We start from the raw sequence: 14,315 nt of genomic DNA on the forward strand, positions 1-14,315 counted from the left end.
ATAAGTGATTTTTAAAAGATTGACTAATGTTTGAATTCTGCCCCACACATGGGTAGTTAAGTAGCCATCAGGACACTTGGACAGAGTTTATGTGCAAAATTTGAGACTACTCCTACATGGCTCTCGCCTTTCTTAGATTCTACCCACCTGCCACTCACACATAGGCTTTCATATGCAGTGGTTGCCCCATCCCCTGTATTCCGATTTCTCAACCAGTGAAATTTCTGGTTTCTATATGACTTTTGGCTAAACCATGTGGCAACAACTAAAGCCTATCTCTAGATGAAAATCCATAAAAACGGCAAACTCACCAAATGTTCTTCCCATCTTCTATGTCTTGACTTCCCTGCAGTTTTTCACTTTCTCTGAACTGTTCTGTGCCTTAATATAGTTGTTTTTAAATTATATTTTGTTCAGCATTTTTAATTGTCATACTTGAGAGGATGATCAGTGCCAGCCACTTCACAATTACTGGAAGAAGAACCTATAATCCCACACTCAATTTCTGTCATTTTGTTTTATTTTCATAAATTTTTAGCTGTCTCAAAATTCTTGCTAAAACAAAGATATGTAAATCATCAGGCAGACAAATTAGTGAACGCACCCTAATACCAGACTACTTCTACCAGAAAGTCCTAGGTATTTGCTACTCAAAGTCTGGTCTAAGACCAGTAGTGACACCACTTGAGATCCTGTTGAAACTGCAGAATCTGTAGTCCGTCTCCAGCTCTGCTGACTGGTAACTGCACTTGAACAAAAGCCCAAGGTGGTTTATAGCATGTTGAAGTTTGGGAAACTGTCCTCAGTAATTAATCGACTTCTTGGAGTAACACAGAACCAATGTTAACACATCAGACTCCCTGTTTGGCAATGCCCATCACTTCCTGGAATCCACCACACCATGATCTCCTTGGGTCACTTGGGTAATTTCATTTCTTCCTCAGGTACGAGCACTACTCCCAGACTGGCGACATCCCCATAACAAGCCTTTTGTTGTGCCCTCAGTTGGCTGCTTGGCTCCCTGCATTTTTCTGAAACCTGAGGCTCACACCTAGCCCCTCACAATGTATAGTGCACAACCTTTGCTTCATGCAGGTGGCATTTCATTGTCTCCTGTGAAAAACTGTCCTCTTTCTACCTCCACCGCTGTGACACAGTCCTGTTCTTGGAAATACAATGATCATAGATGGGTTTCTAGGTGATAGACTCTGAGGGCTTCACCATGAGAATTCTGGTGGGATAAAAACATTGTCATAACAGACCTCACTGGGTAAAAGCAGCCTTATCTCCTTCTGAGGACTAGGATCAGTTACATGCCATTTGGGTAGGGACTCCCATCCTTGCCTGCTGGTCTCTTGGCATAAGAAGCCCAACATGACTGAGGGATGGCCATAGCTTAAAGTTTAATAGATGGAAGAAAATATGAAGTATGGATGTTAGTTCTTCCATTAGTTCTTCCCTCCATTGACTCAACAAAGGTGTCAAGGCAATCCGATTGGGGAAAAGATGGTCTTTTCAACAAATAATGCTTTAAAAAATGGATATTCATGTGTTTAAAAAAAGAATGATTATATTTTACTTGCTTATTTATAACAATTCTTTTTTTTACATATGAATTACAATAAAAAACAAGCTGACAGTAACCAGAGGGGAGGGGAGAGAGGGACAATGGGGGAAATAGTGGAAGAGCCATCAAGGAACATGTATAAAGGACACATGGACAAAGCCAAAGGGGGTAGGTTTGAGGGTGGGAGGTGGGGATGGGTGGGGTCGGGGGCATGGTGGGGTGAAAATGAAGACAACTGTACTTGAACAACAATAAAAAATAGGAAATGAATATGAAAAAAATGAGACTATTACCTCACAGAATACAAAAAAATTAATTCAAAATGCATCACAACCTAAATGTAAAACCTAAAATCATATAACTTCTAGTAAAAACATAGGAGAAGACCTTTGTGACCTTGGGTTATATAAAGGTTTCTTAAGTAAGATGCAAAATTCCTTTTAAAAAGTGGTAAATTCTACACAAAATTTAAATTTTTATTGTTATAAAATTTTTATTGTTAAAATGATACCATAAAAAATGAAAAGATAAAAAAATACTAAAAATATTTGCAAGTTATATATGTAATAAAGGAGTTGTATCCAGGCTATATAAATAACTCCTACATGTGACTCAATAACAAAAAGACAAGCAACCTGATTAAAATATCTTCACTAAAACAGTCACGTGGATGGCTCACAAGCACACGAACAGAGGCTCAACATTGGTAACCATCAGGCAAATGAGATCGCTACACATCTACTGGAAGAGCTACACTGAAAAGACTAGTAAGACCAAGTATTGGCAAAGATGTGGAGACACTGGAATGACTATGCATTGCTTGGGGGAATTAAAAATGATACAGCTGCTTGGGAAAACAGTTTGGCACTTTCTTAGAGTTAGTTAAATACATTCACGCCATGTGGCCCACCAATTTCCTGTGTAGTGGTGTGCATGAATGTTACTAGCAGCATTATTTATAATAGCCCCAAACTGAGAACAATCTAAATATCCACCAATGGGCAAATAGATACATGAAATGTGGTACATCCATGTAACTGAACACTATTCCGTAATAAAAAGGAGCAAACTACTGATACGTGTTCCAGTTGGATGAGTCTCAAAAATACTGTGCTAAGTGAAAGATACCAGACACAAAAAGCTATATTATATTGCTGCAGTTATCTGAAATTTCTGGAAAAGAAATTGTTCTAGCTTAAAGTTTGTTCTAGGAATTGTTCTAGAAATTTCTAGAAATTGTTCTAGAAATAAGTACATTAATAGTTGCCTGGGGCTGGAGTCAGGGACTGACTGCAAATGGACATGAGAGAACTAGAAATGATGTAAATGTTCTAAAATTAATTTGTGGTGATAAATGAATTTTATCAAATTTTACAAATGAACTATATTAATTTACAAAAAAATCATTGACCTGTACCTTATGTAGGGGCTAAAAATATTAATACTTCTCTTCCCACCTTCGAAGTTCTTCTGGCTGGGCTAATAATCAAATTAACAGAAGCTGATTAACAGGAGAAAATCAAGTTTTAATATATGCATGTATGGAATTCACATAGGCATAATAATTCTATGAAAATTCCAAATATAGTGAGGCAACACTTAGTATATAAGATATTTTTGGACAAAGGAGGGAGGAAATGGGAAGTGGAGTATTTAGATTTCAGAAGTGAGATGACTACTCACTGATAAGCTGATAGCAATCAAGTTGAGACATTAATTAAGAACAGTCAATGTTATATCACACAGAAGAGAGCCAATGTACTCAAAATATCCGAAGTTATTGGTAAAAATGAAAAACGTGTCTTTTATTTTACAGAAAAAACCTAAATGGACTTTTTGACCAACTCAGTAGTTTTCAGAGAACAGGTCTTTTACCCCTTTGGTTAAATTTATTCTTATGTATTTTATGCTTTTTGATGCAATTATAATTGGGAATATTTTATTTCTTTTTTTAGAGTTTTATTTATTTGTTTTTAGACAGAGAGGAAGGGAGGGAGAGAGAAAGAGAGGGAGAGAAACATCAATGTGTGGTTGCCTTTCACATGCCCCCCCAACTGGGGACCTGGCCTGCAACCCAGGCATATGCCCTGACTGGGAATTGAACTGGCATCCCTCTGGTTCACAGGCTGGTGCTCAAACCACTGAGCCACACTAGCCAGGGTGTAAGTGAGAATATTTTCTTAATTTCTCCTTCTGGCCACTTGTTACTGGTTTATAGAAACCCAACAGATTTTTGTGTATTTATTTAGGTATGCTTTCAAAAGTCCATTACATCAGCTAGCTCCTTCTGGATGGTGTTGTATAATGTATCCCATAATCATGATCCTGCAACTCTGCTTTGCTAAGTGAGTCCCTTGGTCTGATGAGATATAATGCAGGATCTCATGTCATTAAAGCAAACCCTCCATGAGCTTTAGAGAGTGATGTTGACTAAAGCCTGGCTGAGAGGGAAGACAACTGGCACTCAAAAGAGGTGTTGATTTAGTCAAGATGAATAATCGTTGCCCCTTTCAGAATGGAACTCATCTAATGTAATTAACTTACTACTAACTTAACTACTAACTTAATGCAAGTGACTGAGTAGTCTCTTCGAATGAGGGTTGGTTTCTGTTGCTGGCAGTTCAAACAATCAGCTGCTGAAGTAGCCAAACCAGCCTTTGTGAGGGAACAGCCTTTAGCCATAGATAGCCTTCTACAACCATGGCTACTCTGTTCCTTGTACCAGTGATAAAGGTTGGACGGCATCGACTCCCTGGGTCATTCTGTTGATTGTTGAGCCTAGTGGGGAAGATGGAGGTTCAGATGTGCCTGGCACACAGACAGCTAAGGAGGTGAGAGAAACCTGACTTGGCTTCAAGTGATAAAATACTCCCGCAAGATAGGTTATTGCTCTGTCCTTGTTGAGGAACAAACTCTCTCACTAGACAAAGGAACCACAGATCCATGGAAATTCATGGATGTGGCTGAGATATCTAACACTCCCCCTTTGTTGAGAGTCTTCAAGAGCAGAGGACACACTCATGGTCACCCAGTTCTATGTAAGAGGTCAGGGATTTGAACTAGACCTCCTATACCATACTATACCTGGACATGTTCCAGATTTACAGGTAACAGAGTCCACAGAGGGCAAAGCCGCTATAGCAGGAAGGGAGCAATTATTATATGAGGCACTCGATATTAAGTTCAGAAACATTGTTTCAAAACAGATTTCTCTAAGGCTTCTACCATGCATGACAGGCTGGCACTCTGTTTACACATGGCATATGAAAAAATATTTTGTACAAGTTAATAATCATATTAAAAGTCTTTTAGAACCCACCTCAAAGAAAGCAACAATCTAGATTAGTGAAAAGTAGATCCTAGTATAAGAATATAGGAGGTCTGAAAAAAAAATAGGGATCTGTTAGGAGGAAAAGTGCAGGAATGTGGCAGGTCTGGGGGAAAATGAGAATCAAGAACTGTGCACACATGAGATTGCCTTCATCATCTCTCATCTTTGCTCTTTGGCTGTTCTTTCTTTTCTCTTTGTGGACTTGGTTTCTCTTTACTTCCCTAGTACACATGGTCAAACACAATTACCCCATAGCTCCCAAGTTTGCATGTTATGGATCCAGGACTCACTCCCTGAGTATTAATGACAATATCCCAAAAGGAATCCGATTGATCTAGGTAGGGTCAGTGTCACACACCACAAACGTGAGTCCCTCATCTCTGTGGATAGGAACAGAGATGAATGAGAGAAAAATAAATACCCAGAGAAATGGTACTATTGGCTCATAAGCTAGAAAACCAACCAAAAAGGTGCTGCAATAATAAATTGGAACTGATTCAGTTAAATATGGCACTGAATTCTGCCTCCAAATGTTATAGGGCTTCCTTAGAGGAATTATTTAACATATTTCATTAATAATAAAATATTCATTTATTAATTGGGATGTTTGCTATTCTGTGCTACCCACTATGAACACACACACACACACACACACACACATGTATATGCCTCATTTTAACTGCATTACACAATTCCATGGAGTTGGTTTAATTATCTCCACTTTATAAATTCGGAAACCAAGGATATGCAAGATTAAGTAATCTTTCTATGTGCCTGAAGTTGCAAAGACAAAGGCATTTCCTCATCACTCTGGCTCCAAACCCCATGCTCTTAACTGGAAGGGTAACTTTAAGCATATTTTTAGCAGCTGGTGCCAGTGTCCAAATCCTGAAGAGACCGAGGAGACTGAGTTTGACCACTAGGGTTTGGATAGTTGTAAAAGTTAATTTTGGGGAAATAAAGGGACCCAGAATATAAACTTTGCATTATAGTAGAGTTTTGTCTAAATGGAGACTGCTAGAAATTTTGTTCTTGGCCTACAAATCTAGAGTTTGATTAGTGTTGACACAAACTACTCCACAAATTTGGGTAGGAATAGATGAGCTCTATGTACAGTGAGAGAAGAAGTTTCCCCAAATTGGCTATAGGTTATTGAGTAGGNGAAGAGACCGAGGAGACTGAGTTTGACCACTAGGGTTTGGATAGTTGTAAAAGTTAATTTTGGGGAAATAAAGGGACCCAGAATATAAACTTTGCATTATAGTAGAGTTTTGTCTAAATGGAGACTGCTAGAAATTTTGTTCTTGGCCTACAAATCTGGAGTTTGATTAGTGTTGACACAAACTACTCCACAAATTTGGGTAGGAATAGATGAGCTCTATGTACAGTGAGAGAAGAAGAACTTTCCCCAAATTGGCTATAGGTTATTGAGTAGGAAATAATTAAACCGGAAACACTCTGAGCTCCCATAGTCAAAAAGGCATTGAATAGTATCATTTGGCATGTCTTGGTGTTTGTAATTTTCTAAAATACAGATTGGATTTTAATTTGGACACCCATTAGCTAGTGACTTCCTCATTGCCATGCTCTCCATTACACAGTAGAGCAGAAAACAACGTAATTGGCACATACAAATGGCAGTTAGCCTGCACATGAAAAAAGAAAGCAGTATAATTTTTTACAAAGTTTTAACTTTATTGCTTATTTTTTCAGAATAAGAATGCATTTCAGCAGTCACTTATTCTTGGTTCTAGATGAGTTAGCACAACCCTCTCCTCACTCTACAGAGTTCACGTTGCATCATCAATCACTCAGGAAATCCCCATCGTGATGCACATTGTTTGGGTGGCTTTGTATGTCTATGCTTATCATGTGGTCATTTCCTAAGGAATCCCCTCTGTGCACAGAATCACAAGATACACTGCTTCCTCCCATTATCACTGGGTGAAGTATTTCTGACTCACTAGGCTCTTCACAGCAACCTTCACATCCTTGTTTCTGAGGCTGTAGATGATGGGGTTGAGCATGGGAGTCAGCACTCCATAAAAGAGAGAGATGAGCTTGTCTGAAACATCCTGTTTGTCTGCTCCCAGTGCGTCCCTGGATTTGGGTTTTGCATACATAAAAAGAATAGTCCCATAGAAGATGATCACCACAGTAAGATGAGCAGAGCAGGTAGAGAAGGCCTTTCGCTGGCCCTCAGCTGAGGGGATCTTTAGGATGGTGATGAGGATGAAAATGTAGGAGACAAAGATGAACAGGACTGGGACCCCCAGAAAGATCACATCGGCCACTGCCATACTGATCACATTGATGGAGATGTCAGCACAGGCCAACTTCAGGACAGCCAGGATCTCACAGGTGAAGTGGTTAATGATGCTGTCCCCACAGAAGGGTAGTTGTACTGCAAGAGAGATCTGCACCAAGGAGTTGACTCCACCAGCCAGCCAGGAGCTGGCAGCCATGGGCACATAGGCAGCCTTGCTCATGACCACGGGGTACCTCAGGGGGTTGCAGATGGCCACATAGCGGTCAAATGCCATCATGCCCAGAAGCACACACTCTGTGGCTCCCATGGCAAAGGAGAGGAACATCTGCACAGCACAGCCTGAGAAAGAGATGGTTTTCCTGGGAGTGAGGAAGCCATCCAAGACCACAGGGATGGAAGAGGTTGTGTAGCAGATGTCCAGGAAGGAGAGGTTCCCCAAGAAGAAGTACATGGGTGTGTGCAGGCGGGAGTCAAGGACAGTCACCAGGATGAGGACCCCATTGCCCAGCAGTATCACCAGGTACATCAGCAGGATGAGCACAAAGAATGTTTTCTCCAGTGTTGGCTGATCTGATAGCCCCAGCAAGACAAATTCTGCCACAATGGATTGGTTGTTCACTTCCATTTTAGATTCTCTCTCCTACCCTCAGGAAAACTGAGGGCAGCAAACACATGTTCATAGGAATCAGTATGTGAGGATACAATGAAATGCTCCAAGAACTTATCACTAAATGTGCCCTTTGACACACCAACTCATAGTATCAGTGTCTAAGAGATAAAATTCAATGTCTTCTAAAATGATCTTAAAACTCAGGATATATCACATCAAAAGCAGGAAAGGGACAGCCTGGAAATCTAATCAAACCACGATACATGGAAGAATTTACCTAGATCAATGATGTTAATACACTTGAAGGAAGGGATGCATAAAGGTGAACCTATGTGGGGACCATGAAGCATAAACCCAGAGGGTCAGCACTCACTTGCCCCTCTGGCCAGTCCTGCCTGTCCCCAGATTGTGCCTGTAGTGTCCTAGGAGGCTGTTATGTTCCCTGATGCTGATCACTGACCTCACCTCACTGCCCTGGTTCTAATTCTGTGTTTGTATAAAGATTTTTCTGATGGCAATTTGGTTCTATCCGGAGTCCTATATGGAAGGAATGTGATGAACACAGACTAGGAAGATTACTTGATCCCTGGTTTGTATTTTGCTTCTTAGGAGTTTGTTGGGTGATCCTCCTTCATGACACTGTCAGTAGGAGTTCCTGGCTGATAGACAGGGGAGACCCTACCAGAAACACTTCCACACCCCCTCCTCTAGCCACAGCCTTTGTCCACAGCACCGCAGTTTCTTTAGTCTGCTCCAGCCCTGAGGGTTGGGAGCAGGCATACAATCCAAGGACAAGCGTCCTGTAAGCCTCCCACCGTAAGCATCTGTGACATTGTGACCAGGCTCCACGCTTTTGGAGCTCTTTTATGAGTCATAACTCCTAGCTCAGACCCTTCTCTCTCTGAGTTGACCATTCTAGCCACTGCAATGCCACAGGAAAGCAGACGGTTCTACCCAGCCTTGCAGAGAGGTCAACTCAAAGGAGGTATTGCCACGGGATGTCCTTCAGTCACTGCAGAGTGGTCCAGTACATCAGAGAAAAGCTCAAGCCTGGACTGTTCATGTTACTGATGAGGAAACTGAAGCTCAGAGAGGTCAGAGGCAGTGTGGACAGCGCCAGGACTGAAGCCTGGCTCCCAACCTCCTCCCTAGGGCTCCTTCCCTCACCACTCTGATTGTGTTCTGGCTTGTCCATTTGTGCCACAGTTTGTTAACTAAGAAGCAGAGAAGCAGTTATGAATTCTTGGTCCTTCTCACTCTCCCTAGAACATTTGTGAAAGATACAGGTGTTCCACCCTTCTCCAAAATATCTGCCTCGTAGCAGGGCTTGGGGGGTGGGGTGTCCCTGGGCTTCACACATTGCCTCTGCAACTATTACACTGTTGCTGGCTGAGGAAGGTCAGATGGGAGAAACAAGGCACAGTCTGAAGTTATCCTCATGCAATTTCCAGAGATTAACTGTGGATATCAGAAATATTAAGGGAAAAGAGATCTGTTTTTAGAGTTATTAATACCATTGACTGGAGAGTCTCAGACTTGGCAGGAATGCTGTAAAATAACTAGCCTTGCCTCTTTCACCTCCCTGGTATGAGCCTTCTATGAACCATAATTTTCCCGTTTCTGCTTTGAACAATCTTTAGTTGCATGAGTGCACAGGTCCCATTCCTTTGCCAGACAGACTTGATTGTTGGGAGTTTTCCCTCACTATAAGGAGCAATTTCCTTCTTCCAATACCATCCCCACTCCTCACGTCTGCCTCCCCCTACATGGGTCTGGACTCCCAGGACATGCCTGCTCCCTCCCCCTAGAAGGACCCTTCAGAGAAATGGCAGCTGTGACCAGGTCTCCCTCACAACTCTCTCTTCTCTTCCTCCCACCTACCTGAAGAAGCTCTAGCCAGAGACAGAACTTGTTCTATGTCCTGTGTGGGGATGAGGCCATGCTGTGGGCAGGAGCTCACCTGGACAGAAAGTCTCATGGCAGGGAGAAGGATGGGAAGGCCTCTAGGCTTAGAAGGTGATTGCTTCAGTGCCCACCTGGACCACCCCTGACAAAGCCCTGTCTGCCGGGCTGTGCCTGGGAGTGAGCAGCAAATCCTGTTTAGCTGTTTTGAGGCTCAGAAGTCCTTTCAAATTCCACAGCAAGGTGAAGAAGTTTAGGGCTGACCATAACTGAAAGGGCTCTTGTATCTCCTTTTTAGGGGCCTTCTCCATGCTCAGTTTGATAACGAGAGAACAGAGGACACAAGGAGCTGCTTCCCAGTGGTCCTGGCAGTCACGCCCAGCCTGCACACTCAGGGCAGACACCCTCTGCTCTTTGCCCCTCACCCTCTCCCCAGGGGTTCTGTTATGGAGCCCTAGAGCAATTTAGAGCTCTGGATGTTTGGGGGTGGTTTTAATCCCAGAAGCAATTTAAAGTTTAGTGAAAGTCCTCACAGGAGTTTAGAGTCTATGTCCCATAAACCCAATTAGATAAGATGCAGACAGTTCTATGTAAATCTTAACTTTCATGTCAAAGAAATGTGCCTAAGATTAGGAGGTTCCTGTTCTGTCTTTGTTGACTTCTCTGAAAGTAGAGGGATAACAAAGGTCTAACTGCTTTCACCACAAGGGTGTCTGTTAGGGGTTCTCTGCACCTGTCTTTGCAAAACTAAGAGTCAAAAACAAGAGGTGGAAGTTTTGCCTTGTTCCCGACAGAGATACTGGTCTTTACACGCTCCAGAGCAGGTGGCCCTCATACTGATCACCACGGTAAGATGAGCAGAGCAGGTAGAGAAGGCCTTTCACTGGCCCTCAGCAGAGGAGGATCCTCAGGATGCTGGTGGGGATAAAGATGTAGGAGACAAAGATGAACAGGACTGGGACCCCCAGGAAGATCATATTGGCCACCGCCATACTGATCACATTGATGGAGATGTCAGCACAGGCCAACTTCAGGACAGCCAGTATCTCACAGGTGAAGTGGTTGATGATGCTGTCCCACAGAAGGGCAGTTGCATTGCTAGGGATGTCTGCCCCTTGGCAGTGGAGCTTCCAGCTACCTAGGAGCCGGCAGCCATGGGAACATAGGCAGATTTGCTCATGATCTCTGGATACCCAAGGGGGGGTTTAGATGTCCATGTAATGATCAAATGCCATCATGCCCAGAAGCACACACTCTGTGGCCCCCATGGCAAAGGAGAGGAACATCTGCACGGCACAGCCTGAGAAATAGATGGCTTTCCAGAGGGTCAGGAGGTTGTCAAGAATGAAGGGGAGATTAATTTATGGTCAAGATGGTGGCATAGATAAACACAGATTGCCTCCTTGCACAACCACATCAAAATTACAACTAAAATGTAGAACAACCATTACTCAGTGCTGTCAGAAATCAAGTTGAATGGAAATCTGGCAACTGGGGAATTAAAGAAACCACATCCATCCAGACTGGTAAGAGAGGCCGTGATGTGAAACAGGCTGGTCCCACATCCACATGTGGTGAATAAAAATTTGGGAGGGATGTCTTAGGAGCAAGGAATCCCAGCCCCACTCCAGGCCCCACAGACTAGGGTTCCTTCTGGTGCCAGGAAGACAAGTCCCCATAACTGGCTGCAAAAACTAATGGGGATTGAGTCAATAGCAGAAACTTTTGGAGTCCAAAGCAGTCCCTGTTAAAGAACCTACACACAGACTTACTCAGACTCATTCCCTCTGAGCTCCAGAACTGGGGTAACGGCTTGAAAGTCACTAGTGGCAAATGGAAAAAGACTAAAGTGTCTGGCATAAAGGTGAGAACCAGGGGACAGCTTTCTCCCAGACAAAAAGGTGGGCAGAGGCCATTGTCATTTTTCTGAACCCTCTCCCCACAGAGCCACAGAACCAGCAGGCTGGTGTCATATCTGAGACTCCTTCAACCTGGCTAACACTGTTTGTACCACCCTGGAGATCCCCAGAGGCTCTGTCCCACCCAAGCTGTTTTCCACATGAATGGCTGGTTTTGGCTCATGCTTCACAACTTTCTAAATCCTCTCAAATAAGCAACAGCCAGCTTTAGTGAGCCTCAGGGCCTGTGCCTCTTGGTAAGTGGCCCTGGACCTGGCACTAGCACAAACCAGCCAAGATTTACAGCTTGGCTTCACCTAGAAACCTCCAAGCCCAGCACAAGTAGCAGCCATCTCAGATTGCTTTATAAGTCAGGCAGGGTGGCCTTGGGCAAAACACAGAGTGGGGCTGATCTTAGCTTGCACCACCCAGGAAACTCCAGAGCCTGTGTACCTAGTGAACAGCTGCAGACTGTCCATGTTGGAGAACCACCACCCTGCCCCTGATCAGCTCATCCTCCTTGGAAGGCAGAAGTTGGTGGTCGGTGGTCACAACCAGTCCTTGCAGCTCACTGGCATGGGTAAATCCCTCCTATTAATCTGCCAACAGTAATTAAGACTCAAAAACAAGAGGAGGGTGTACTCAGTCCACATTAAGGGAACCTCAAGTACCTAGCTTGGGTAATAGGGGAGGCTGTGCCACTGGACCATACAGGACACCTACTACATTAGGCCACACTACCAAGACAGGGAGTCAAAGTAGCTCTGCTTAATATATAGAAACCAACACAGGGAGTCTACCAAAGTGAGGAGACAAAGAAACATGACCCAAATAAAAGAACAGATCAAAACAACAGAAAAAGAACTAAACAAAATGGACATAAGCAATATATCAGATTGCTTATAACACTGATTATAAGAATGCTCAAGGAACTTAGTGAGGACCTCAGCAGCATAAAAAAATACAGTGAGAAATGAAGGATACACTAACTTAAAAAAAGAACAATTTACGGGAAAACGACAGTAGAGTGGCTGAAGCTGACTGTCAAATCAATGATTTGGAACATAAGGAACCAAAAAACAACCAATCAGAACAAGAAGAAGAAAAAGAATCCCCCAAAACCTGAGGATAGTATAAGCAGCTTCTGGGACAACTTCAAGTAGTCCAACAATTGCATCATAGAGTTACCAGAAGGAGAAAAGAAAGAGATAAAAATTGGAATTCTATTTGAAAAAATAGTATAAGAAAACTTCACTAATTTGATGAAGAAATATACATGCAAGTCTGAGAAGCACAGAGAGTCCCAAACAAGATGGATGCAAAGAAGCTCCCTCCAAGGCACATTATAATTAAAATTTCAAAAGTTAAAGAGAGAACCTTGAAAGTAGCAAGAGAAAGGCAGTTAGTTACCTACAAGGGGGTTCTCATAAGACTGTCAGCTGATTTCTCAGCAGAAACTTTGCAGGCTAGAAGGGATTAGAAAGAAATATTCAAAGTCATGAAAAGCAGGGACCTACAGCCAAGATTGCTCTACTCAGCAAAGCTATCATTTAGGTCAAAGAGAAGATAAAGAGCTTCCCAGATAAGAAAAAAATTAAAGAAGTTCATTGTTATCAAACCATTATTATATGAAATGTTAAAGAGACTTTTTAAAGAAAAAAGATCAAAATTATGAACAATAAAATGGCAATAAATACATATCTATCAACAATTGAACCTAAAAAACAAACTAAGCAAATAAGAAAAACAGAGAGAGAATCATGGAAATGGAGCATGTTTTGATGGTTGCCAGATGGTAGGGGGGGTGCGGGAATAGGGGAAGATGTGAGGGGATTAAGAAGTACAAATAGGTAGTTACAGAATAGCCATGGGGATGTAAAGTACAGTACGGGAGATGGAGTAGCCAAAGAACCTATGCATGACCAATGGACGTGAACAATGGTGGGGGATTGCCTGAGGGAGCTGTGAGTGCTGGGTGGAGGGGGAGGGAAGAGGGGAAACCAGGACAACTGTAATGGCATAATCAATAGAATATAATTTAAAAGAAAGAATGAGGGGGACTGAGGAGGTGGTGTAGCAGGTGTCCAGTATGGGGAGGTTCTTTAAGAAGAAGTACATGGGAGTGTGCAGGCAGGAGTCAAGAACAGTCACCAGGATGAGGACCCCGTTGTCCAGCAGGACCAGCAAGTACATAAGCAGCATGAGCACAAAGAGCATCTCCTCTACTCTTGGATGGACAGAGAAGCCCAGCAAGACAAATTCTGTCACAGCAGATTGGTTGGATGCTTCCATTTCAAACTCTCTTTCATCCCTAGAAATACTGAAGACAGAAAATACATGCTTGTTTTTTGAATACATGGGGGTCACAATATGATGTCCCTAAAATTATAAATAAACTCATTCTAAGGGACTCAACTGTAAAACCAAATTATATAAAAGATGGGCTAGGTATCAGTGAAAAGCAGAAAGCCTATGCTCTAGAAACTTAATGAAGCAATAAAACGAATCATATTTCTGTCTAATCAATGCTATTAATATACCTGTAGCAAAACTGTACGCCTGCATATGCTGTGTGTCTCCAGCACTTTCCAGGGAAGCAAAGGTGTCTGCTATCACAGCTCAGGGACCCTGGCCATTGACGTCACATGGCCTTTTCCTCTGGATCTAGGCCCTCCTTGCCCAGTAAGTTTCCATTATAATTTAACTTTCCACACAGTCTTACAAAAAGGGGCTGTGCT

General features: G+C 42.6%; 1 protein-coding gene and 1 pseudogene across 1 annotated transcript; both read right to left on the reverse strand.

Moving 5' to 3' along the window:
- Positions 1 to 6,835: 6,835 nt before the first annotated feature.
- On the reverse strand, positions 6,836 to 7,792 carry LOC118979659 (olfactory receptor 13C7-like). The gene has a single exon (XM_037035838.1). It carries the CDS (start codon positions 7,790 to 7,792, stop codon positions 6,836 to 6,838), a length of 957 nt encoding a protein of 318 aa, XP_036891733.1.
- A 2,641-nt stretch (positions 7,793 to 10,433) lies between these two features.
- On the reverse strand, positions 10,434 to 13,869 carry LOC118979849 (olfactory receptor 13C7-like; annotated as a pseudogene).
- Positions 13,870 to 14,315: the final 446 nt, after the last annotated feature.

This window comes from Sturnira hondurensis, unplaced genomic scaffold, assembly GCF_014824575.4.
Source record: "Sturnira hondurensis isolate 20B ecotype Veracruz unplaced genomic scaffold, ASM1482457v3 Scaffold0022566, whole genome shotgun sequence".
In the NCBI taxonomy this organism is placed as follows: domain Eukaryota; kingdom Metazoa; phylum Chordata; class Mammalia; order Chiroptera; family Phyllostomidae; genus Sturnira; species Sturnira hondurensis.